The 23219-nt window shown below is 35.5% G+C and overlaps 3 protein-coding genes across 4 annotated transcripts; 2 read left to right on the plus strand and 1 right to left on the minus strand.

Moving 5' to 3' along the window:
- Positions 1 to 1610: 1610 nt before the first annotated feature.
- Positions 1611 to 10386, minus strand: LOC109046908 (spindle assembly abnormal protein 6 homolog). Of its 2 annotated transcripts, XM_042749935.1 has the most exons (17): positions 10019 to 10385; positions 9796 to 9856; positions 9607 to 9686; positions 9398 to 9502; positions 9147 to 9318; positions 8971 to 9048; positions 8764 to 8883; positions 6375 to 6566; positions 6103 to 6297; positions 5872 to 5961; positions 5616 to 5795; positions 5456 to 5537; positions 4532 to 4650; positions 4246 to 4392; positions 2904 to 2986; positions 2729 to 2823; positions 1611 to 2647 (listed from the first exon to the last, which is right to left on the minus strand). In XM_042749935.1, the coding sequence occupies exons 1-17, from the start codon at positions 10081 to 10083 to the stop codon at positions 2574 to 2576; spliced, it is 1938 nt and encodes a 645-aa protein (XP_042605869.1). In that variant the 5' UTR covers positions 10084 to 10385; the 3' UTR covers positions 1611 to 2573. The 2 variants fall into 2 exon arrangements, with proteins under 2 accessions (XP_042605869.1, XP_042605870.1); XM_042749936.1 differs by lacking the exon at positions 4246 to 4392 and having other exon boundaries at positions 10019 to 10386.
- Positions 10387 to 10406: 20 nt separating this feature from the next.
- LOC109070197 (U6 snRNA-associated Sm-like protein LSm7) lies at positions 10407 to 11893 on the plus strand. The gene is made up of 4 exons (XM_019086793.2): positions 10407 to 10458; positions 10706 to 10796; positions 10910 to 10981; positions 11197 to 11893. Exons 1-4 carry the CDS (start codon positions 10453 to 10455, stop codon positions 11337 to 11339), a joined length of 312 nt encoding a protein of 103 aa, XP_018942338.1. The 5' UTR covers positions 10407 to 10452; the 3' UTR covers positions 11340 to 11893.
- Positions 11894 to 13768: 1875 nt separating this feature from the next.
- On the plus strand, positions 13769 to 22326 carry LOC109046907 (transmembrane protease serine 9-like). Its single transcript, XM_042749700.1, has 15 exons — positions 13769 to 13886; positions 14833 to 15008; positions 15105 to 15232; positions 15337 to 15404; positions 16027 to 16202; positions 16294 to 16335; positions 16416 to 16529; positions 17089 to 17254; positions 17339 to 17613; positions 17816 to 17958; positions 18043 to 18442; positions 19890 to 20058; positions 20161 to 20426; positions 21673 to 21809; positions 22140 to 22326. Exons 2-15 carry the CDS (start codon positions 14876 to 14878, stop codon positions 22299 to 22301), a joined length of 2379 nt encoding a protein of 792 aa, XP_042605634.1. The 5' UTR covers positions 13769 to 13886; positions 14833 to 14875; the 3' UTR covers positions 22302 to 22326.
- The last annotated feature ends 893 nt before the right edge of the window (positions 22327 to 23219 follow it).

Genomic DNA, 23219 nt, shown 5'->3' on the forward strand with positions numbered 1-23219 from the left:
TTTACGCGAGTCATTCGTTAGCCGTTCGTAAGAATATCAGCTAAAAACATTTGTGTGAATTCTTCATAAAATTGCTTTCAAATTTTTAGAGTGGACTGAATGTCGTAAAACCAATAATAAGAATTTGAGTAAAAAAAAAAAAAAAAAAAAAAAAAAAAAAAAAAAAAAAAAAATGGTGTAAATCTTTTCCTAAAACTATTTCCAAGAATTTGCCTAGAACAAAGTTATGCAAGTCTTTCGCAAAACTTTCTAATTGTGTTTGTCGTTAATAGTTCGTAAAATTACTTGTGAGGTTTTGAGTGGAACGAATTTGCATAACTCATTCGTAAAACCATTCATAATAATTTGAGATGGAAAAATGGTTTAATTTGTTTGCTACAACTATTTGCATGAATTTGTTCTACACAATTCATTTGGAAAATTACTTCGTAAAATCATGTAAGAATTCGTGCTGAACAAATTTATTCAAATTGTTGGTAAAACTATTTACGAGACCAGAAGTTTGAAGTAGAAATCCTTTATATAGGTATAAGAATTTAAGCAGAGCGAAATTCGTAAATCATTCATAAACCTTTTGGTAGAAATCATAAAATTTGTCGTTCTTGAGGCCCAGTGACCTTACTAAATGAAGTGGTTTTGCTGTAAATGTGGTGCGTTCATGAGATCACAAGTTTGTTGGGGAACGTTCGACATTTTTAGGGATTTCTAATGCTTTGACATGAATGGCCTTAACTGACAGTTCGGTTTCAGACTTCGACAAACGGTTGCGCAGTGGAATGACTGTGGCACAGCTTCAAAGTTCCTTTTCGTTTTCTGATCATGTTCAAGCTGAAGCCTGTTTTCTTTATACCACTTAGGATCAATGGTGCCTTTTCCCAGCTTCAGTTGTGTTGTTGATGGAAACTGGCGAATTTTAAGTGATGCACGAGACTTGAGATCTAAGCAGTGTCAGATTACATAAAATATTGGTAGAGCTGACTCTGGATCGGTAGTGAAACTGAAATACGTGACGCGTCTTTTGTTTGTCTGGATTCGCTTTCGGCCTTATTTATAAAAAATAAAATAAAAAAAACATTTACGCAAAACACTTCGCAAATGCCAACTGACAGAAGTACGTTGAGAAACAGGAGGTGAAATTTGCCAGTGGCCTTTCTATATTTTTCGTTTTAATAAAGACAGATGAATGGCTTGTTTTAAGATTTGACATGTGACCAAATGTATGGATATTTTATTGACGCAAGACAGGCGAGTTAATCTGTAATATTAGTTGTGTGCTTTGGATATTTCTGATTTCCTGTAAAATATTTCCTTCGTCTCAGAATAGTGTTTTTTTTTTTTTACGTTCTGTGGTTCTGTTGTGCCGTCTTCATTATAAATTTTAAACATGGTGTAGTTTTTTTTTCCCCGAACAATGTAAATATGTCAAAGTATCTAAACATGCATTTCAATAAAATTTAAATATTTTGATGTATGTACGATCATGTTGGTTGTTTTTATACTTCTCACTACGCAGTAAAAAGAGAACAGTTTTTCAAACTGCATTAGATTTTATTTACGTATGTCCTAAACTTGAGCTACTGATGAACAAGCAGCCAAACTGCGATCCATGATAAACAGATTACAAAGTTTACTATAGTAAACCATAAATACAAAAATATAAATGTACACACAATTAATTATATACAGTTTTACACAGCAAACCACACACTGCCATTCATATCAATCAAGAACTCGAATCCTTATATTAGCCTTAAATAAAATTCCCAATTACACCAATAGCACTATTTGAGAATATGAAAGGGCAGCTCTCTGAGAGTTTAGGAAAAGTTCATTCATTCAGAGACCGTTCTTGTATGGCACAATCAAGTTTAAGACGTTGAAAAGACATTTTATAGGCACCACATACTCGAAGGACCAAAACTTAGCACCATTATTATTGATAAATTAGTCCTATGTTAATGCCAAAGTCTCAAACAATCAAGGAAACTCTTTGTAAACTATGGAAATCTGTTAAACCACAGAATAAAGGATTAAAAAATTTAACTTTATAGTTCATAATTTTGACTTTTTTCCCCCCCTTGTGATTCTGAGTTTACATTTCACAATTCTGTTGTTTGCTTCCACTATGGAATGTAAAATAATAATGTAACCGACTTTATACATCACAAGTTTAAATTTCACAATTTGGACTTCTCAGAATTGCAAGTTAAAAGTCAGAACTGTGAAAGAAAAAAAAGCCTGTTGCCGCCACAAAAAAAAAAAAAAAAAAAAAAAAAAAAAAAGATTCTGACAATTTAGACCTTGTTTTCACGGCTTAAAAAAAAAAAAAGTCATAACAGCAAGATATAAAACAATTTTTCCACCCGGCTTTTTTATTTTTTATTCTGTGGCAATAACTGGCTTCCATAGTAAACACGTTGAGAAATGGGTTTAAAAATAAATGTTTTAATAAATTATTAAAGACATTTTAAACAAACATGAATATCATCTTCACGGACGCTTTACAATGAATTCCCATCTTGACAGTAGTGACAACGTAGTGATGAATAGAAGTGCATCTAAACTGTTGCTCGTCATCCTGGGAAATACGCAGAAGCTGTGGACGCTGCTGGCCTTGCTCCAGCCGTGTTCAAAGGCTTAGGAACTTCTGTAGATGGAGATATTAAATACTTAATAAAATTGTCTAGAAATTAGGAATAAATGGAGAAAAATAGTGTTTGTGATTTGCCTCGGTTTAGATGCATGCTGGGTAGAAGGCCGCGGAGAGGAATGCTGTCATCTCGTCTCTCAAAGTACTTGGAGTCCAGCCCAACAGGTTCTCCGCTGTTGAGATCAGAGATATGATCACACCAAAGGCTTTATTACAGAGAACAGGAAGTAAATGGATTGAAAGAGGAACTCACTTCTCTTTATTGGAGGGCTGGGAAAGTGCAGTGGGACTCACATCTGCTGCTGAAGGTTTGGCACTCATGGGGTTAAACTGGACCTAAAAAGAATTCAAAGGATTCAACAGTGTTTTGTCGGACACATTCAGAAGCAGCGATTGTCACTGAAAAAGGCTTTGCTCACATTGACAGCTACAATCTGATTTTTTGGCCCAACAAAGAAAGTTAATTACATTCTACAAATTTAGATTTTTTTTTTTATTATTTTTTTTTTACAAAATGATGAAAATTGTATGTTTGGAAACTCTTTTGGGGAAAAGTTCACAATTCATAAAAAAACCTCTTTGGGGAAAAATTACTCAAAAAAATTTTTGGAAAATGTGAATTATTTTTTTTTTATTTTGCTAAATTACTATTTTTTTTTTACAAAATTATAATAAAAATAAATTGTATAAAAAATATTTTTTTTTTTTTTTACAAAATTATAATAAAAATAAAATTAATAAAAAATATATTTATTTATTTATTTATTTTAAAACATTATAATTAAACAAAAATTAAAATAAACATTATTAGATTTTTTATTTATTTATTTATTTTTTTTAAGTCATTTTCATTAAATTGTGTTGAAAATGTTATAACTACTTTCGGAGAATATGTGTAGGAGGTATTTTCACAAAAGTAATTAATAAAATTGGGGGAAAAAATATTTAATATTTTCACAAAACTGTGGTGAAAGATGTTATAAAAATTTTATTTTTATAAAACATACATTTATAAAACATTTTTTTCTATTTTCTCAACATAGTAATGTATTTTTTTTTAATTCAGTCTGAAATATTTTCTCAAGTAGATTTCTATATTTTCACCAAAAAATTGTTTTTTTAAAAAGTGTTTTGGGGAAATTTTATTGTTATTTTTAATATTTTCAGAAAATTATGGTTAAAATATAAATTTTTCACAAACATACACAATCTATAAAACAATTTTTTTTTTTTTTAATTCAGTCTGAAATATTTTCTCAAGTAGATTTAGATTCCACAATCTATAAAACAATGGTTAATTGCGAAAAAAAAAAAAAAAAAATTATAGCAACCACGGTAAATAAAACACTACAAATCGAATCATTCCAAGCATTAGCAACAACAACAACAACAACAACAAAAAATCATAACAATAATAAAAAACAAAACAAAATGTGGACACATCGTGCTCAAGTTTGGACAAACAAATCAGAAAGTATTGTGCTCAGTGTGAGCAGAGAACATAATAGAGACATGCAAACTACAGGAAAAAAAAATGAATAAATGTAAGGGAAAAAAGGATGGCATAAGAGAAAAGAAGAGGAGATGAGGCCTGCCTTTGGTCCAGACGTCTGATTGTGTGCTGACAGGACAGAGCGAGGTCCTGAGCTCACACAGGAAAGAGGAAGAGGATATTTGGAGTTTATCGTAGAGGTGATGGGGTAACCCTGTCCCAAAGACGAGGGGAAACCTTTGCTATCAAGCTAGAGAAGACAAGATCACTTCAAAAGACAAGTCCAATCTCACATGCAAACAATCAAACTGATAGTTCCTGCTACATCTACAGACAACACCCTGCTTGGCGGATTCCATGCTAGACTTTAAGTGACAGCGATTAATTACCATACTGTGAGGAACACTTCCTGTTCTCAGACCTGCGGCAGGAGTCTCGAACATTCCTAAAGTTTCCTGCTTCCGAGAGAGCTGGTTCTCATTCAGTTGCTTGTTCAGCCAAGTTATCACTGAAGAATACCATGTGACAATTAAAACTATGATTTGAATGGGATATATACAGTGTGTGTGTGTGTGTATATATATATATATATATATATATATATATATATACACACATATATATGGTGTGTGTACATATATATATATATATATATATATATATATATTGTAATATATGTATATATATACACACATATGTGTACACTATATATATATATATATATATATATATATATATATATATATGTATATATGTGTGTGTGTGTGTAAAACTTAAAAAAGTCATAAATAAAAAAAAATACAGAAATAACAGATTTCAAAATAAAATAAAATATTTAAAAATAAAGCAGACATAAATTATGTTAATTATGTCAAGTCTATAAAGTACAGAGATGGAAAAAGTTAGTTCCAAAAAATAAATAAAAAAAAAAAAAAACAAAGAAATAAAAAGAAAAAAAAATAAATAAAAAAAAAAAAAACAATTTAAAAAATAAAATAAAAAATAAAAAAAATAAATAAAAAAACAATTGATAAAAAAATGCTACAAAATACACACACACATATAATGCTAATTATGTAAAAAGTATATAAATAAAATATAAATAAATAGAATAATAAAAATAGAAAAATAAAACACCCATCAAGAATCTTGATAAAATTGTTTTACAGAAATAAAAGAAAAAACAAAAAAACAAAATAAAATAAACAACTAAAAAAATGAATATAAATAAAGATAAAATCAAGAAGATAAAACAGTAAATAAACAGCACACGCATAACAAACAAATTCAGCTAAATAAATCTAAGTCCTCACCGTTCTCATTGGTTTTTAACACTTCCCTGCTCTCGTCCAGTTTCTGAACTGTCGCATCTAATTGTTCTTTTAATTTGGTAACCTAAAGCAAAAGAAAATGTTGATACTAAGATCAAAAGAACTATTCATCAAGCAGGCAATTGTTGGCGGCACACAGTACCTCTTCCTCTCTCTGTCGGAGTCGTTGTTGGGCGTCCTGCAGCTCTCGCTGCTCCCGCTGCAGTTTCTCCGTAGTTTCCTGCAGGATCTTTTCCTGAGACACGGTCACGGTGTTCTTCACCTTGATCTTCCCCACCAGCGCCTTCAGATCCCCCTGGAGCTTCTTGATGATGCCGTTCGCCTGAGAAATTCTGTCTGTGAGACACATTCAACTGGACTTCAAACAGAAATCACTTTCTTTTCAAATCGATGCAAACCTTGATGAGCTCCTCCGACAGGGATTTAACCGTGGCCTCCAGCTTGCTGACCTGAACTTGCTTGCTTTCAACATTTCCTTCCACAGAGTTCTAGCAAAGAAACATAAAATTATAAACATAAAAGAAATCATCCAATTCATATTTCATGCCAAAACATTTTTTTGTTTTAAATTATTATAAAAAAGAATTATATGCAATTTATTTTTGCACAGTGCTAATGAGGACGGTCACCTTCTGCTGCTGTGTGGCCTCCAGCACCTCTCTGGTTCGCAGCACGAGCTGCTCTTTATCTTTGATCTCCTGCTCTAAGACTGCCACTCGCGTCTGCAGCTGGTTGACCAGACGCTCTTTCTCGTGGCATTCGATGTCCAGGGTGCTGTTCTCTCTCCTCAGTGACAGAACCTGCTGCTTGGACCTCTGACACTCCTGGACCGAGATGGAAAGATAAAACATCAGATTTCCTTCTGATTTCTAGACCACATCCTTCTGGATAAATCCCGCACCTCTTCCAGGCTGGCCAGTTTGGCTTTAAGATCTCGAATGGTGGAGTCGCTCTTGTATTTCTTGTCCATGAGCTCTCTGTTGGCCGTGTCTAGTTCAGAGACTTTGGTTTGGAGCTGCTGGGTGCTTCTGTGATGAGACGACTCAAGTTCCTGACGCAGCTGTTCGTTCTGCTGCTGCAGACGGGCTTGTGTCTATTATATACAATTAAAACAACCAAATCAGTGCAGCAAGATCATTACTTCGTGAAGGGATAAAATTAGAAATAAATACATTTTAAAGCTTTTTGAACATATACATACATACATACATACATACATATACATATATATACATATATATAAGGGATGTAATGATCGATTCAAAACTGTGATGATTGAAACTGGTTGATATGCTAAAATGCAATTCAATTAGGGGAAGGAGTTTATATGAATGTATGTCTGAGGGGAACTTACTGTCTTTAGAAAAGTTTAGATATTATTTTTTCTTTTCATCTTGACTCTGTATAATGCATATTAAAGTTCATAAGTGCAGCGCTGCTTTGTTTACAGCGGAAACCAAGGAAACGGTTAAAGAGCCACCTGCTGGCAGAGAGTGAATCTGCATCTCGTTCAGCACGTCTGCTGTTTCGGTTTCATGCAGATAGGTTTTTTATGTAGGCCTATAGTTTCACAAAAATTGAAGTCAAATATTTATTTGATTTGGGCCTTGTTTTAAAATTTCAATTTAGTTTTGTTATTTACATTTAGATTATATTTAAATGTTGTTATTTAGCAGATGCTTTTACCCAAAGCGATTTACAAATGTGGACAATAGAAGCAGTCAAAACCAACAAAAGAGCAATATACATCCCTAATATATATATATATATACACACACACACATACAGACACACACACACACATATATGCATATATAAGTGTATTGCAACGCACAAAATTCAATAATGATTTCAAAAGTAGTGTATTGAAACATATATAAGTGTTGGGCAACGATTAATTTATAATCGCGATTAATCGCATTGTTATGCACAAAATTCAATAATGATTTCAAAAGTAGTGTATTGCACACTTATTTTAAAAGTACTGCTACAGTATATGAACAAAAGTGCAATAACATTTGGTTTGCACATATGGTGCTTTTTTTACAGCAGTATTTCTTTTACATAGTAGCAGTTAAAATGTTTCTTGTAAATTTCAACTTAAACATTAATGTAAATCAAATTAAATAAAAACCCAAAGCTATTTACCACTGCCAGGGCATTAACATTTTTATAGAAAATATTTTATAGTTTGTTATAGAAAAACAAGATATGCTCAGAGTCCAGAGCCTCGATCATAACATTATAACAAGCACCTTCCCAGTAGAGACCTACACTCCCACGGGACCCAATGCAACAGAGTGCGTCATGGGACCAAACTTGATGGGCGAGTGCGGGTGGGTCAAGATTTGTGTGTGTGCGCTTGATGCAAGAGGAGAAAATGATTCGCAGGACTCCCGCAAAATAGACATTTTGCACAAAAGCAACAAGAACTAATAAAACATAATAATAAATGAATCAAAATGGATTTATAGCATTTTGGAACCAAACTCTTCATATACATACATATACACACACACACACACACACATATATACACGAAGTCTGATTATGGGTCACCATACTTGGCTGTATGTCACGTCACTTCATTTCACTGCATATATATGTGTGTGTGTGTGTGTGTGTGTGTGTGTGTGTGTGTGTGTGTGTGTGTATAATAAAATAAAATGAAAAACAAATAACTGAAATAAAAAAAAAAAAAAAAAAAAAAAAAAAAAATATATACAATATTTAAATATAAATAAAGATAAAAAACTAAATATAAAAATATAAACAAAAACGAAAAAATTAAAGATGAAAAAATAAAAAGTACAAAAACAAAAAATTTATATACATTAAGAAATTAAAATAAAATAGATAAATGAAAATAGAAATAAATAGAAATTAGAAAAATAAATAACAGAATAAAAATGAGAAACAAAAATACATAGGCCTACATTTAAATATAAAACACCTAAAGATAAAGATAGCTAAATATAAACAAAAGAATAAACAAAAGAAATACAAAAAAAAAAAAAAAAAAATACATCAAGAAATAAGCTAAACTCGAAAAAGACACACACACAATTTTTTTTTTAAATCAACTCAAATTCCAATATAAATATCTAAAGACAAAAAAACAACTAATACTACAACTAAACGAAACGTAACTGAAACACAAGATAATAAAAAAACAAAATAAGAAACAAAAAACAAGCAAAAATATATAAAGATAAAAAAAAAAAAAATACAAACAATAAATATGACTGACTGATTGCTATGATGAATTCTGCCTATGGGTGTTGGGTTACCTCAAGAGCTTTTTCACGCTCAGCTGAGAGATCGTGCATGTGTCTGCTGGACAGAGAGGTCGTCTGTGACGTCCATTCAGATCGCAGTTTGTCCAACTCTCGACTTTTCTCAGACAGCGTCTGGAGGATAAATAAAACAAAACAAAAGTGTATTATAAAAATATAAGAAGAAGTTCACTTCGGAGGGGAATATAGAATGTGGCTTACTTGCTGTGCATAATTTAGCTGTCGTGTCAGATCTTCCTCAGTCTTTCTCAGCTTCTGGTCCAACTGCTGCTTTTCCTCCTGCAAAAATACCCAAAAAACAAGATTCATTCATTAAAAACAAGCAGGATTACGACATATATATCCTATTTGTAGTCCAAGCCCGTGATGAGTTTCACCTTTACGGTGGACAGACATGTGGCCAGATACTTCTTGATATCCGCATCAGATCCCGGCAGCAGTTTCAGAGAGAGGTGCGTGAGGTGCTTAAAAGCGTTCGTCTCCACAATGTTAAGGTTTGAAGGACTGTGATCGAACGCTGATGAAGCCGACGTGAACTGCAAGAGAAACCTGAACACAAACAGACAGACACGCTTCACACAACCAATACAGGAGACATAAAGGCGATGATATCCAGATAAACTCTCACCGAGGGCTTTCTCTGTCCTGCTCAGAGATGCACTGCTCAAGCAAGTCGATAAATTTTTGTGGGAACGATGTGAAGTCTATTAAAAGCCCTTGTTGTACCTTTAAACTGTGAAGGAAAGCGAACATTGATTATAACACCGAAAACCACACACCGAAGTAAAATATTTAAATAAATAGGGACCAGTATTACATAAAAAGAGATCACAATACCTCTGAAAATCTTCCTCTGATATGACAAGGTTGTATAAAAAGTAAAGATCAGTATCATCTGTCAACCGCACAACCAAATCCTGGTTAAATAAAATAAAGTAACACTTCATAAAAACATAAATAAGGTCAAAATACCAAAAATACATTGTTTAAATACATACTAATGATGTATAAATGACAGTTTCTCACCTTTCTATGAACAGGACTCGATGATGGCAGCAGTTCAATACTGATACGAATGACTGAACGCCTGTGGTTAAAAAAAGCGTCATAAATAATCACTTTTAGACCCTTAAGAACCTCCAGAAACAAAATACTATAACATACAGAACAGTTAACGAATCAGCAAACCCAAAACACACACTTGTGTCATGTTTACGTTTAAAAAACATACATATACAATCACTTTTACCTCTCGTCGGTGTCTCTATTCTTCACGAACACCTGTAACCTCTTGTTGAAAAGTAGCTCCGTCATTTCGAGTTCATATGATAACCCCCAAAGCGATTTTATTCATAAAAATCGCGATTTAGTCGTGTTTTTACGCTGGGGAGTGAATTTGTATTGTCGCGCTTCGCTCCCGCGTTTGTCCGTTTCTCACCGGATGTGCCGAGCGGCTCAACCTAATCGCGCATCTGATCTTATCTCAGCGTGTTTGTGTTTTTAACAATATTAGAAAATAAATACAACACTTTCCGATTGTGTTTGATCTCTATCTGTTGGTATTTAAAGATGATAAAATTAAACATATTATCTGTCGAGGTTCGCCGGCGCGTGTTGTGATTGGTCGAGAGGCAGGCGTCAAACGTCAACGCGGGGTGGGCGGGGCGTACGGGAGTTTTGAACATGGCGGTGAGTAGTGCGAACGTTTCCTCACCGTTCACTTTATAAACGCTTCTGTGGACGCGTGGCGTTTACAAACAAACACGCGTATAAACACACAAATGTCTTGTGGGCTCTTAAAGTTTAATTTGACACACTAGAGCAAGCTGGTTATTGTAAATGTGATGTATTGTGTTGTGTATTAGTGCGCTAAGCTACATTGTCTGATATACTGCATTATACCGGTCTGTAATATATTATATTACTTGATTTTCAGGATAAAGATAAGAAAAAGAAGGAGAGTATTTTTGATTTGTCGAAATACATCGACAAACATATAAGAGTGAAGTTCCAAGGAGGTCGTGAAGGTGATACAGTTGCTTTATGAGATACATTAGGGGTTTTAAATAATAATATAATGACATTATGTTATGCTTAATTAAGTTACTTGAATTTAACATTCATTGTTTCCTATTTTCAGCGAGTGGGGTCTTAAAAGGCTTCGACCCGCTGTTGAATCTTGTGTTGGATGGCACCACTGAATACATGCGAGGTGAAAACTCCAGACTGATTGTGAAATAAATAATAAAAAAGATTTAATTTTAAAATGTGAAATTTATTTGAATACATGTTTAGCTCTTTTTAATTTATTTTAATAGTTTATATTTTTATTCTAATCAAACGGTTAATAAGATTCAGGTTTTAATGTTTATTTATTTATTTTTTTAATCATTATGCATGATTTCTGATCACGTCCTTTTTACGCAGATCCCGATGATCAGTATAAACTGACTGAAGACACCAGGCAGCTCGGTCTGGTTGTATGTCGAGGGACGTCCGTCGTGCTGATCTGTCCACAGGACGGGATGGAGGCCATCCCGAACCCTTTCATTCAACAGCAGGACGGATAATATTCTGCCTTTTGTTCTTGTGTTGTATAGATGTCTGGTGAAGAAAACAGATGGTTTTTGTTAGGTCTGAAATCATGAAAAATGCATTTTGTATTTAGACTCAGGATTAATGTTTTTGGTTGGTTTTGTTTCTGTGGTTTATGAGACTCTCTCTTTTGTGTGTGTGTGTGTGTCTTGATTATGGTTTGAATTATAAGGCATGTTTTCTGTTCATGAAAATGGGTGCGTGATGTTGCTCTAGTTGTTTTATCAATTTAGACATTAATAAACATCTGGGATGTAACTATTTCTAAATGAAGCAAAAACAAAGATTATGCCTGTACCTCAAAGGTGGGTCCCACGGGATTACCTTCTCAGAAGGCTTTTGTACACACACAAGCAAGCTTTCAGTGAACATCTTTGTATGATCTAAATGGAAGCTGTATTTTGAAGGTCTTGGGTTCTGAGACACCTTGAGAAAACATTTGTGTTTGCCTTTGTGGTGTTGTCTCCTCTGTTTTACACTCACAAAACTAATTCCTAAGATTAAAGACTCAGTTATGGACCCTTCCCTATTTGGGAGAATGTTTTTCTTACTTTTGTCAAGAACATGCATACACTTTATTACACTTGCTTCCTAGTGGATTCTCTGCAGTGAATGGGTGCCGTCAGAAAGACAGCAGTAATAATTCGCAAGACTCCAGTCTGACATCTTGTGAAGTGAAAAAACAAATCCATCATTAAGGTACACACACATTTGTTTAGAACGATTTTGGACTGTTTTTGCTTGTAAAATGTGATCGATCATCTGTGCATATTTCTCTCCTGATTCAGATGAGATTACTTTTTCACTGGAGAAAGCAATATTATGGATAAAGAACTTGTATTTTAGACAGAAGCAATGGTTTGAAGTTAAAAATGTGTTAATGACAGATTTGTTTCTTACAAAAATGCAGCTTTTCACTTACTGATGGACTGGAGGTGTATGGATTATTGTAATCTTTTTATCAGCCGTTTAGACTCATTCTGACGGCACCCATTCACTGAATTTGATCCAATGGTGAGCAATTAATCTTTTCCAAATCTCATAAAGAAACAAACCCATCTACATCTTGGATGGCCTGAGGGTGAGAACATTTTCAGCAAATTTTGTTTTTTTGCGTAAACAGTTTCTTTAAAGTATAACAGAAGAGCTACTCTCACATACACTCAAATCATGTTTTCTATAACCTTCACTAAAAGCTTGGAAACAAGGGTTTTTCACCAAGAAGAGAGCTTTTTTTTTTTTTGATGGATATCAGATTGACATTAGCCATTCATGCTTCTTAGCACAGCCACAAAGCCCTGCTTATAAACTTTCAGGATTGACTTTAGGTGGGAAACAGCATGTACATCAATATACTAATGAGTTCCAGTATAGTTTCCACTGATATTTAATGCAATACGTGTGTGGTAATTGAGATTTGTTGGTCCCTCCATTTGTGATGGCAGTTTTCTAGCAGTTATGAATGAAAGGCTCAGTGTGTCTTGCCTCGCAGGTGCTCTTTTGAACAGCAGGACTTTCCAGATTTTATCAGTGCGCACTGGCACCCAAGTCTGGGCTTTATTGGGTAACACATTTATAGTGGTTCAGGGTCTGTTAACTGATGGTTAACTCTAGAGGGGTCTGTAAGAGGAGCTGCTGTCTGAAGCCACGCCAACTCTTAATACTATTCCAGGTCAGCAGAAGTCTGAGGCGCGGTGGGCTAGTGTGGCAAGTTGCATTTCATGTATTTCATTTTGCACAGTAGATTAATCCAATGAGGTAAAAATAAAAAAAGGCATATATATCTATCTATATCTATGTATATATATATATATATATTATATATATATATATATATATATATATATATATCTATATGTGTGTGTGTGTGGTGTGTGTGTGTGTTGTAAGAAACTACTAAAAAGTAAATAAAACAACTGAACAGATATAAACAATAAGCTATAAAAATCTAAATAAAAATGAACAGATATAAACAATAAAAACTCAGAAGTAGATTTGTTAGCTAGAATACATTTTACGAGCTAAAAGATATAAAATATAACAGAATAAGTCAAATAAAAAGATACAAATAGGGACATAAACAGATGAGACAATGATACGATGCGTTAGATAGATAGATAGATAGATAGATGGATGGATGGATGGATGGATGGATGGATGGATGGATGGAAATTTAAAACTATTTGAAGTATAAGCTTCTGGTTTTGTTTTGGATTTTTTTTCCCCATTTAACCCCTCCTAAGAACAACAACCATTATTTCTCTAAATCTCTTAGAAGTCTTAAAGTAATACTGTGAGAAATATTTGAGGATTTTATTATAAAAACAACAGTTTTATGTGGACAACGCAGCACCGGCCAATCAAACACGAGATCCCGCCCTCACCTGTGTGAAGCCCCGCCCACTGGCAAGCCTACCGCATAACAGTGCTGCATTCTATATAGTCTCCAAACGTATCTTGAGGTTTACTCGGATGTCAAGGTAAAGATCAGATGCCTCAGTGACCAGATGCTGTCTGAAACGGTGAGTAACAATCTATTCACCGCTACGTAACTAGTTATTGGTGCGTGAACTGTGCCAGAAGATACAACAAACAAATTAAAATACAATACTCATAACATAACATCGAATCCATCACAACAGAATAGTTTTTTTTAAAACCACACACACACAAAAACTTTATATTATTATATTCATCAACATTTAAAAACGAAAATATCATTATAGTGCATTATGTAATTGATCTATTTGTTTTTATTTTATTTTATTTATTTTTTTAGCTATTTTATATTTGACACCATTGCACGTTTTTTTTCATGCATGCATGCACATGATAATTTAGCAATTTAGGTTTTAAATGGCATATATAGTGAGCATACTCCTTCTGTTTTTTGCATGCATTTTTGTAGTTGTTGTGACCTGAAATAAAAAGTATTTAATTATTATACACCATATTTTTCTTTAATTTCAAATATTTTATCCATTTGATTATATTCTGAATTAATCTGAGTATATTGTATTGTTTTCTCATGATGTATGCCAAAAACAGCTTTTTTATTCTGTTGCATTGTTGTTGGCAAGCATGCAATAATACTTTTAATTGGCATTTATCATCTGTTTGACGTCAATATATGTAATGAGAGAGTTGTTGTGACATGCATTTACAACCCTGAAGTGAAAAGTACCTATATCAATATATTCTGGAATATAACAGAATAACAGCAAGCATCATATTTCTGTGTTATAATATTTCCAACTCGACAGAGGTTTGTTTTTGCTTCTTGGAACCACTCCTAGTATTGTCTCATTCTATGACTGGTGAACTAATACTTTGGCATCCCACAAGATGATTGTCAAAGTCGGCAGCCAAAGGAGTCGCTCATGTTTTTGAGCTCTTAAAAACCCAATCCTGTTTTTACCTGTTCATCTGTCTGTATTTCTTACCTCCATGTGTTCTTGTGTTTTACAGTTTGGATGTCCAGGTTGTGTTGCAGGTCTTTATATAGACTGAAATGGAGAAGAAAGACTTGAATAAGTGGCCCGAGGGTGATCCACGGCCAGCTTACCTCTCCACTTGCAAATGTATGACTTTAGCTGCCATACTGATTCTTCTCATCATCGGGGCTGCTGTGGGATTTATGACAGGTGAACTCAACAAATTTGTTTTATAGTAATTTGTGCAAACAATCAAAATATTATAATACTGATGGAAACTTAACTAACCTTGTTTTCCCTGTTTAGCTTATTTAATAAAAGAGGAACATTATTTCATGGAAACAGTGGAATTAGAAGGTCTCAGTTATGATCCAGATCTGCGAGATAAAACATCAGGTTTCTATGTAGTTCTGACTGCGACTCTGAAAGAAAAGGTACAATCAGAAGACATGAATGTTAATGTGTACAATTTATAAGTTATTTCAAATCAATAAAATGCAGATGTAAAAAGGGTTTTGCTGTCTTCACTATTTTACAGATCAGGAATATCTTTAGGGCCTCTGCAGTGGCAAGTCACTTTACTGACTGCCAGATAGTTGCATATGGGTAGGTACACTGCTTACATGCAGTGTTTTAACATAACATTTGCTGAAACTGTACTTACTATCAGACCATCCAAGGTGTAGATGAGTTTTTTTCTTCATCAGAACAGATTTGATGCATCACATCGCTTGCTCACCAATGGATCCTCTGCAGTGAATGGGTGCCGTCAGAATCAGTTGATAAAAACATCACAATAATCTGCCATCACAATTTAACTGGAGAAATCGTTATTATGGATTATGGACTGTTATTTCGTCCAGAGCGATGATTTAAAGTTAAAATGCTTTAATGATGGATTTGTTTCTAACAAACATGCAGCTTTTCACTTCTCAAGACATTAACTGATGGACTGTAGTGGTGTGGATTACTTGTGGATTATTGTGATGTTTTTATCAGCTTCATTCACACGTTCTGACGGCACCCATTCACTGCAGAGGATCCATTGGTGAGCAAGTGATGTAATGCTACATTTCTCCAGATCTGTTTTTATGAAGAAATAACTTACACTATCTTTGATGGCCTTAGGGTAAGTAAATTATTAGCAAATTTTAATTTTTGGGTTAACTATTCCTTTCACATGGTGGGGAATTATGGTATTTGTTTAAGAGTCTGTGATATCTTTCAGGAATGCAGGCACAAATGTTTTGACCACTCTACGTTTGGTCTTCCGGATCTCTCAAGTCCAGGGGTATACAGAGAGTTTTGTTCAAGACCTCCTCCGCTCTGGATTTAAGGCCATGTTGAATGGGAAACCCATTGCTATCCCAAATTATGGAGAGATTACTAGCATGGTCCTTCTTGGTACGCCAGTTTCCTTTTTTTTTTCTCTTAAAAAAAAAAAACATTAAAAAAAACAATAATGGTGTTATTTTGACCTATTTTATAATTCCAGGAGCAAGTGGAAAGTCATTCTATGCGATTGGGAATGACATTAGTAAGATAATACATTATTGATCATTTTTGAAGGTTTATTATAAACTTAGAGTGCTCAGATGTGTTTGTTATTTATGGCAGGTAAATGTCCTGAGGACACATTCACTTGTGACAATGGCGAGTGCATCACAAAAACAAATCCAGAATGTGACTCTATAACCGACTGTGTTGATGGTTCAGATGAAGCCGTTTGCTGTAAGTGTCACCATCTTGCTATTATGTTCCTTTTTTGTAAGTTTAAGAAATTTTTTGCTGTAAGTAAAGGACTTAATTGACATTTTAGTATCAAAATAGTTTGAAGGAGTGTAACATGTATTTATAGTTGTGCTTGTTAAGGCAAACATTACAATCACCAAGGGTTAGTAATTTGAACAAACCACAAATCCTAATTAAAGTACATAATATTGGAACACATTTAAATTATATGTCAAATTGTGCAGCATAATGAGACAATGTGTGCTATTAGTCTTCTATGGATTTCCACCCAATAGACAGCAATACTGGCAAAAAAATCTATAGACTTAAATTTAAGATGTACACAAGCTATATCTAGGGACAAGAATTGCACAGAGACCAAAAGCCACCTATAAACCTACCAGAACAACCAAGAAATCACGTAGAATACCATTGGAAGTGCATAGAAACATGCTAGAGGCACTAAAAACACGCTAGCAACCAAAGAACCATAGAATTGTAGTGGCTAGTTCTACCTTAATTTATGTTCTTTGATTGTTAACCACTGTTTCTCTTATAGCCTGTGGAACACGTCCAGCCATGGCTAACCGTGTTGTGGGTGGTGAAAATGCCCGTCACGGGGAGCTACCCTGGCAGGTCAGTCTGAGACTACGCGGCCGTCATACCTGTGGTGCATCCATCGTCAACAACCGTTGGCTCGTCAGCGCTGCCCATTGTTTTGAAACGTGAGGAATCGTTCTTGTAGAATCTTCATCAACCCCTCACTAATCACCAATGTATATCTTAATATGTCTTCTTATATACCAAAGAGAAAACAACCCAAAAGATTGGACGGCTCTTGTGGGAGCCAATCTAGTCAGTGGGGAGGAGGGCGAAGCCACCATAATAAACATCAAGTCCCTGGTTGTCTCTCCGAAATACGATCCCATGACCACTGACAGTGATGTGACCGTGCTGGAGTTGGAAACACCAGTGACGTTCAGCTCTCATGTTCAGCCAATCTGTATCCCATCATCCTCTCATATTTTCAGTCCTGGGCAGAACTGCATCGTCTCTGGCTGGGGAACTCTTAATCAGTACACAAGTGAGTATGTTTGATCTTGTGGAAAGCATCTGAATATACTTTTGCTTGAATTTGTTGAGTATAACTCAGATGTACTTGGTCACTTAGGTGCTTTTTTCTTGACTGAGTTCTCAGTCTTAATAAGATTCCGTGAAGACCAAGTCAAAAGCCTGGCTACTTGTGACTACTCTTTTTGAGACTACACCTCTTTGTGCCCGAGCAGGTGATGTGCCTTCAACATTACAGAAGGCAATTGTGAAGATCATTGACTCGAAAGTTTGCAACAAGTCATCTGTATACAGAGGTGCACTTACCCAAAATATGATGTGTGCTGGATTTCTTCAAGGCAAGGTGGACTCTTGTCAGGTAAGCATGCTAGCAAAAATGCTTGATTTAAAAGTGTTTTAAAATTAATTACTCGGTTGTTTTAAATGTGGTTTTGTCCTTCAGGGAGATTCCGGAGGACCTCTGGTATGTGAGGAGTCCCCGGGACGCTTTTTCCTGGCTGGCGTGGTGAGCTGGGGAGTGGGATGCGCACAGATCAACAAGCCCGGAGTCTATTCCCGCGTTACCAAGCTCCGCAACTGGATTCTGAGTTACACCAATACTGCACCAACAGCCCAAGTCACCACCACTGTCCCTACCACTGTTACCACTGTCACAACCACTACGGATCACCTTGCTAAAGTTATGAGCCTATCCTCTGAGCAAATCAGTAATGATTATTACCCTGCTACTGGGAACTGCAGTGGTAATTATAACTGTGGTGGAGACATGTGCATCAGCAAGACAAACCCAGAGTGTGACAGAGTCGCTGACTGCCCCAATGAGGCTGACGAGAAAAACTGTGGTAAATAATCTCTATCCATAAATCTCAATCTCTAGGATGCCCAGTCCTACTTCTGGAGATCTACCTTACTGGAAAGTTTAGCTCCAAACCTAATCAAATACTTAATTATTACAAAGAGGTGTGTTGGAGCAGGGTTGGAACTAAACTTTGCAGGCAGGCACCAGAGTTGATCCTAGGCTTGGGCACCCCTGCTCTACAACATTCACTCTGGTTTGAACTCACTTCTGATGAAATGTTAACTATCTAGAGTAGACCTTCGTCAGGGTAGGTGACATATTTAAAGGGGTCATTAACTGCCTTTGTTTTTTTTATGTTATACTGTTCTCTGAGGTCCACTTATAACGTTATTAAGATTTTTACATCAAAAAACATAATTCAGAAGTAATTGGTTATTAATTGGCTATTTTTTATCTTGTTTTTAACCGCCCTCTTCACAGAACGTGAAGCATTTCAGAACGCTCTGAAAACAGGTGTGGCGGAGTGAAGACTCAGAAGTAAACGCCCCCAACTGTACTGTGATTGGCTAATAGTTGTGTTATGTTTGACAGCCTACATCCTTCATAGGTGGACTTGCTGTGATTCAGATTGAAAACACATAAATACTCAGTACATATCAAACACTCTGTAACAACAAAGCAATAGTGACCTTGTAATAAAAACAGTTCCTCACATTTCAGTGTTGCGACATTATTGTCGGATCCAATATAGTTGGGACAGCATTGTATTTCAGTTTAAATCTTTCTGAAAGTCCTGCGTTAAATTGTGCTATGTTTGTAAATGAATCCATGGTAAATTGAAGTGAACAAAGGACCAAGTTCCTACTGACACGGCCTGGAACTTAAAAAATGAAGTTCATAAATTAAAGTTTATCTTTTGGATTCTGTTTAGACTTGCATTTACCGCTCTCGTCATTTACCTTCTACATGCACAAATTGGTGGATGGTGTTAAACAGGCAGTGATGTAGAAGCAGGTGTTGATCTTCTGAGGAGGTGGTGTTTAGCCACACTATTACGTCATAAAGTGTTTAGACTAACGAGAAAGTTTTGAATCTAGAAACTTACAGAACTTTTTAATGGCACAATGACCTCTTATACGACAAAAGATCAAGGGAATTTTGATTTCTCAGTTCATGACCCCTTTAAATTTAGATGAAAGAAATAAGGGTAGAGATACAGTCTGTTCCGAAAGGTTGTACTGTCACCAATTTTCACAACCTAGAATTCTTTAGTGCATTGTAAGTTTTTTCAGAATAGCATATTTTCAACATTGTGTCAGCTGATTGACACCAAGTTGCACAACCGTACAACCCATTGAACAGACTGTACATGCATCCATCACAGCCTCATATTTATTGGTGTAAATGTAAATATGGTATATACCCCGACTGAGGACCCATTGAACTAGCTTTGAGAATAAGAATAAAAGGGTCACCTGATTACTTTGTAGACTGTGGGAATCGTCCAGCTATGGGCCAGGAGAGGATTATTGGTGGTGTCACTGCCCATAGAGGTGAATGGCCATGGGTGGGCAGTCTGCAGTACCAACGCACTCACCGCTGTGGAGCTACACTTATCCACTGCAAATGGCTCCTGACTGCAGCTCACTGCTTCAGAAGGTAGTGTACCTTTGATTGACATCTACCCAACATGCTCTGCTTTTAGATCTGGACAGAGTTGAACAGGGAATATTTAGTGTTTTATTTTGTTTTCGTTAATAGTGACCTGAACCCTGCCAGCTGGACGGTAAGTCTTGGCTCGGTCATTTGGTCTGGAGTGGGTGCTCTGTTGATTCCAGTGCAAAGGATCATCCCTCATCCTGCTTTCAATGGCAGCACCATGGATTTCGATGTGGCCCTGCTGGAACTCTCCATCCCCGCCCCAAAGTCCTACACTATCCAGACTGTGTGTTTGCCTTCTCCCTGGCATAGCTTCATCAAAAATATGGAATGCTACATCATTGGATGGGGTGCTATGAGGGAGGACGGTAAGTTTGGGTTTGGTCAAGGTGACCAAGACAAAACCTAACATTAGTAGTTTATGATATCGGTTTAACCCTTAACGTTTTAGTGTGGACCTAGGTTCGAGTGACCTTAATGTGTGGGTAATGCTGAAGCAGTCTTCCAAACTAGAGTGTGCACCAAGGAACCACACATTTTCCATCTTTTTGGAAAAGGGAATTTGATTCACATTAGTCGTCATACATTTTGTAATGGATGTAAAAACAAATCAAACATGAAATGCTATATGCCGGAGCTGGCACATTTTCAGAATGAAAGTAACTGAGAGCATGAAAAAGGTTGGGCATTCCTTGACTTTATGCAAATATTGAGCGAAAAACACTGGGCAACAACCATTCGCCGTTAGAGAAGATGAAACGCAAACAGGATTTAAACAGATTTGTTTGGTGTGCTTTGGCCTAAATTTGACACGCCCCAAAGCAGGGGCGTTGTAGTGTTGCCAGCAGCACTGAGTGCAGATTTGACGCTGTAGTGGAAACGCACCGTTAGTGTGTCCCATTATGTCATGTTCTGAAAATAAATAATGGGACTTTTTGTTGAGATCTCGCGAGAGGTCACAGAAATCTGCAAGTTAAATATTAGTATAATAATTAGATATTACATATAATTTGGTAGAAAGCAAAGTGTTGCACGTTTTATTGGTGAAAAGATGAGTAGCGGTGATATATATTTTGTACAACATTTGCAACTGTTTTTATCACTTAATTAGATGCACCACAAATTAAATTGTGTCATGTTATAGGGACTACTGAACAGACATTTAGAAGTTGATTTTAAAATGCAAAGTATTTAATATAAAAATAAAGCTATGTAAAAACTTGGATTTTTAACAACACTTGCTTAAGTGTGTCCCATTTATGAAAAGTTCTACACACACTTGTGGTCTTCATCCTCATTAATACAGCCGAATACAGGGTATACGTCATATAAGTAGTTAAGTGCAAAGACCACAAATGTGGGTATTTGGACAAGGCATGTGGCTCTCCAGGACTGAAGTTGGCCACCACTGCTATATGCTATTAGTAGACCATTTGGGTATCCATCATGGGTATTGTGGGATTTAAGATTGTGTCAAATGTACAAAGTGTGAAAATGACATTAAAACAGCTCTTCTATACTTCCCCTACTTTAAGTGTTTTTCCAAAAAGATATAGAAAAATTGTGACTGCTTTTGTTTGACAAGGTGCATTATGGTCTGTTTATCCCATGTAGGTATGATAACCAATTTGCTGCAAAAAGCACAGGTTAATGTCATTGACAAGTTGGACTGCCAGCAAGCTTACGGTGCTGAACTTACCAACAGCATGATGTGTGCTGGCTCTATGGAAGGAGACAAGGACACATGTCTGGTGAGTTTCTGGTCAATTTTTTTTTTTTTTTTTCAATATTAAAGAGTTCTGAATTCTACTCTTCAAAAAAGTGAGGAGCTGCACATTGTTCTCTTTGTTGGAGAAATCTGAATAACTTTTTTCTGAAGCACAACTGCACTTACCCAATGATACTTAATGCTCTTAAAGTCTTTTTTTCCCACTTAAAACATCCACCATGCCTCTTAAGCTGATTACGTAACCCAGCCAAATGTAACCCAACCATATCCTTGAGTTTTCAGCAGACTTCTGTAAATGTCATACCTTCCATAAAAACACCACTGAATGCAGTGGTCTTGTCTTTGTCTGCAGGGAGACTCGGGGGGCCCTCTGGTGTGCCGCGAACCCCAGGGCCGGTGGTTTCTGGCTGGGGTGACCAGCTGGGGTCACGGCTGTGGTCGACTTGGCTTCCCAGGAGTTTACATGCAGGTCACGTCTGTCAGAGAATGGATATCTATATACCTCCCTTTTTAAAAATATCCTCCACCAAAATTCCCACAATAGAACCTCACAAATAACAATCAAAATAAATGAAAAGGTTCACAAAATTTACACAAAATTACATTCATCAATAAATAAATAAATCAAAAAGAAAAAAAATCCACAGAAATTTCCTTGATTTGTAAAAATTTTAAATGAAGATTTGTTACTCTGATTTGTTTTGCCCTGTTTGAATATTCCATAAGTTCCATAATTCCAATATCGATAGGAACAATATTTTTTAAAAAGCCTCAGAAAAAACTGCCAAGAATGCCCACAACAGATGTCTGTACCTACAAACTTCTGAAAAAATTTATTTGCCAAGTCTATGAAAGGTCCTCCTATAAAACTATATAATATTTTAGAAAAAAAAAAAAAACTGCACAGATACATTTGTTTATTTGTATTTGTTTGTATTCATACAAACAAAAAATGTGAAATCATTGTCAAATAAATGTAAGACTCTCAGACTGACCTTAAAGGGATACTCCACCCCAAAATGAATATTTCGTCATTAATCATTTACTCCCATGTCGTCCCAAACCCGTAAAAGCTTTGTTCGTCTTCAGAACACAATTTAAGATATTTTGGATGAAAACTGGGAGGCTTGCGACTGTCCCATAGACTGCCAAGTAAATTACACTGTCAAGGTCCAGAAAAGTATGAAAGACATCGTCAGAATAGTGGTTCAACCGTAACGCTATAAAGTGAAAAGAAAAAAAGTTACCACAATAATAAAACAAAAATTAAGAAAATAAAAAATACACGCTTTATTCAACAATTCATCTCCTCTGTGTCTCTCCACATCACTGTAGCGCAATTTTGGAGAATATCTGCTGGACGCAAGCAGTGTACGCTCTTCTGTGTCAGCCACACTGCATGAATCCACTGTCTTCATTCAAATCAAAGCAT

The sequence above is a fragment of the Cyprinus carpio genome, chromosome B22, assembly GCF_018340385.1.
Source record: "Cyprinus carpio isolate SPL01 chromosome B22, ASM1834038v1, whole genome shotgun sequence".
NCBI classification, from domain to species: Eukaryota; Metazoa; Chordata; class Actinopteri; order Cypriniformes; family Cyprinidae; genus Cyprinus; species Cyprinus carpio.

Bases quoted from the DNA above. Each gene is read 5' to 3' on its own strand.
- LOC109046908 (XM_042749935.1), bottom strand. From the start codon at position 10,083: ATGACGGAGCTACTTTTCAACAAGAGGTTACAGGTGTTCGTGAAGAAT. The intron at 9,049-9,146 runs GTGAAACTCATC...GTATTTTTGCAG, and splicing joins CATGTCTGTCCACCGTAAAG to GAGGAAAAGCAGCAGTTGGA. The intron at 8,884-8,970 runs GTAAGCCACATT...TTTATCCTCCAG, and splicing joins AGCTAAATTATGCACAGCAA to ACGCTGTCTGAGAAAAGTCG.
- LOC109070197 (XM_019086793.2), top strand. The intron at 10,797-10,909 runs GTGATACAGTTG...TCCTATTTTCAG, and splicing joins GTTCCAAGGAGGTCGTGAAG to CGAGTGGGGTCTTAAAAGGC. The intron at 10,982-11,196 runs GTGAAAACTCCA...CTTTTTACGCAG, and splicing joins CACCACTGAATACATGCGAG to ATCCCGATGATCAGTATAAA.
- LOC109046907 (XM_042749700.1), top strand. From the start codon at position 14,876: ATGGAGAAGAAAGACTTGAATAAGTGGCCCGAGGGTGATCCACGGCCA. The intron at 17,255-17,338 runs GTGAGGAATCGT...TATATACCAAAG, and splicing joins GCTGCCCATTGTTTTGAAAC to AGAAAACAACCCAAAAGATT. The intron at 20,059-20,160 runs GTAGTGTACCTT...TTTCGTTAATAG, and splicing joins GCAGCTCACTGCTTCAGAAG to TGACCTGAACCCTGCCAGCT.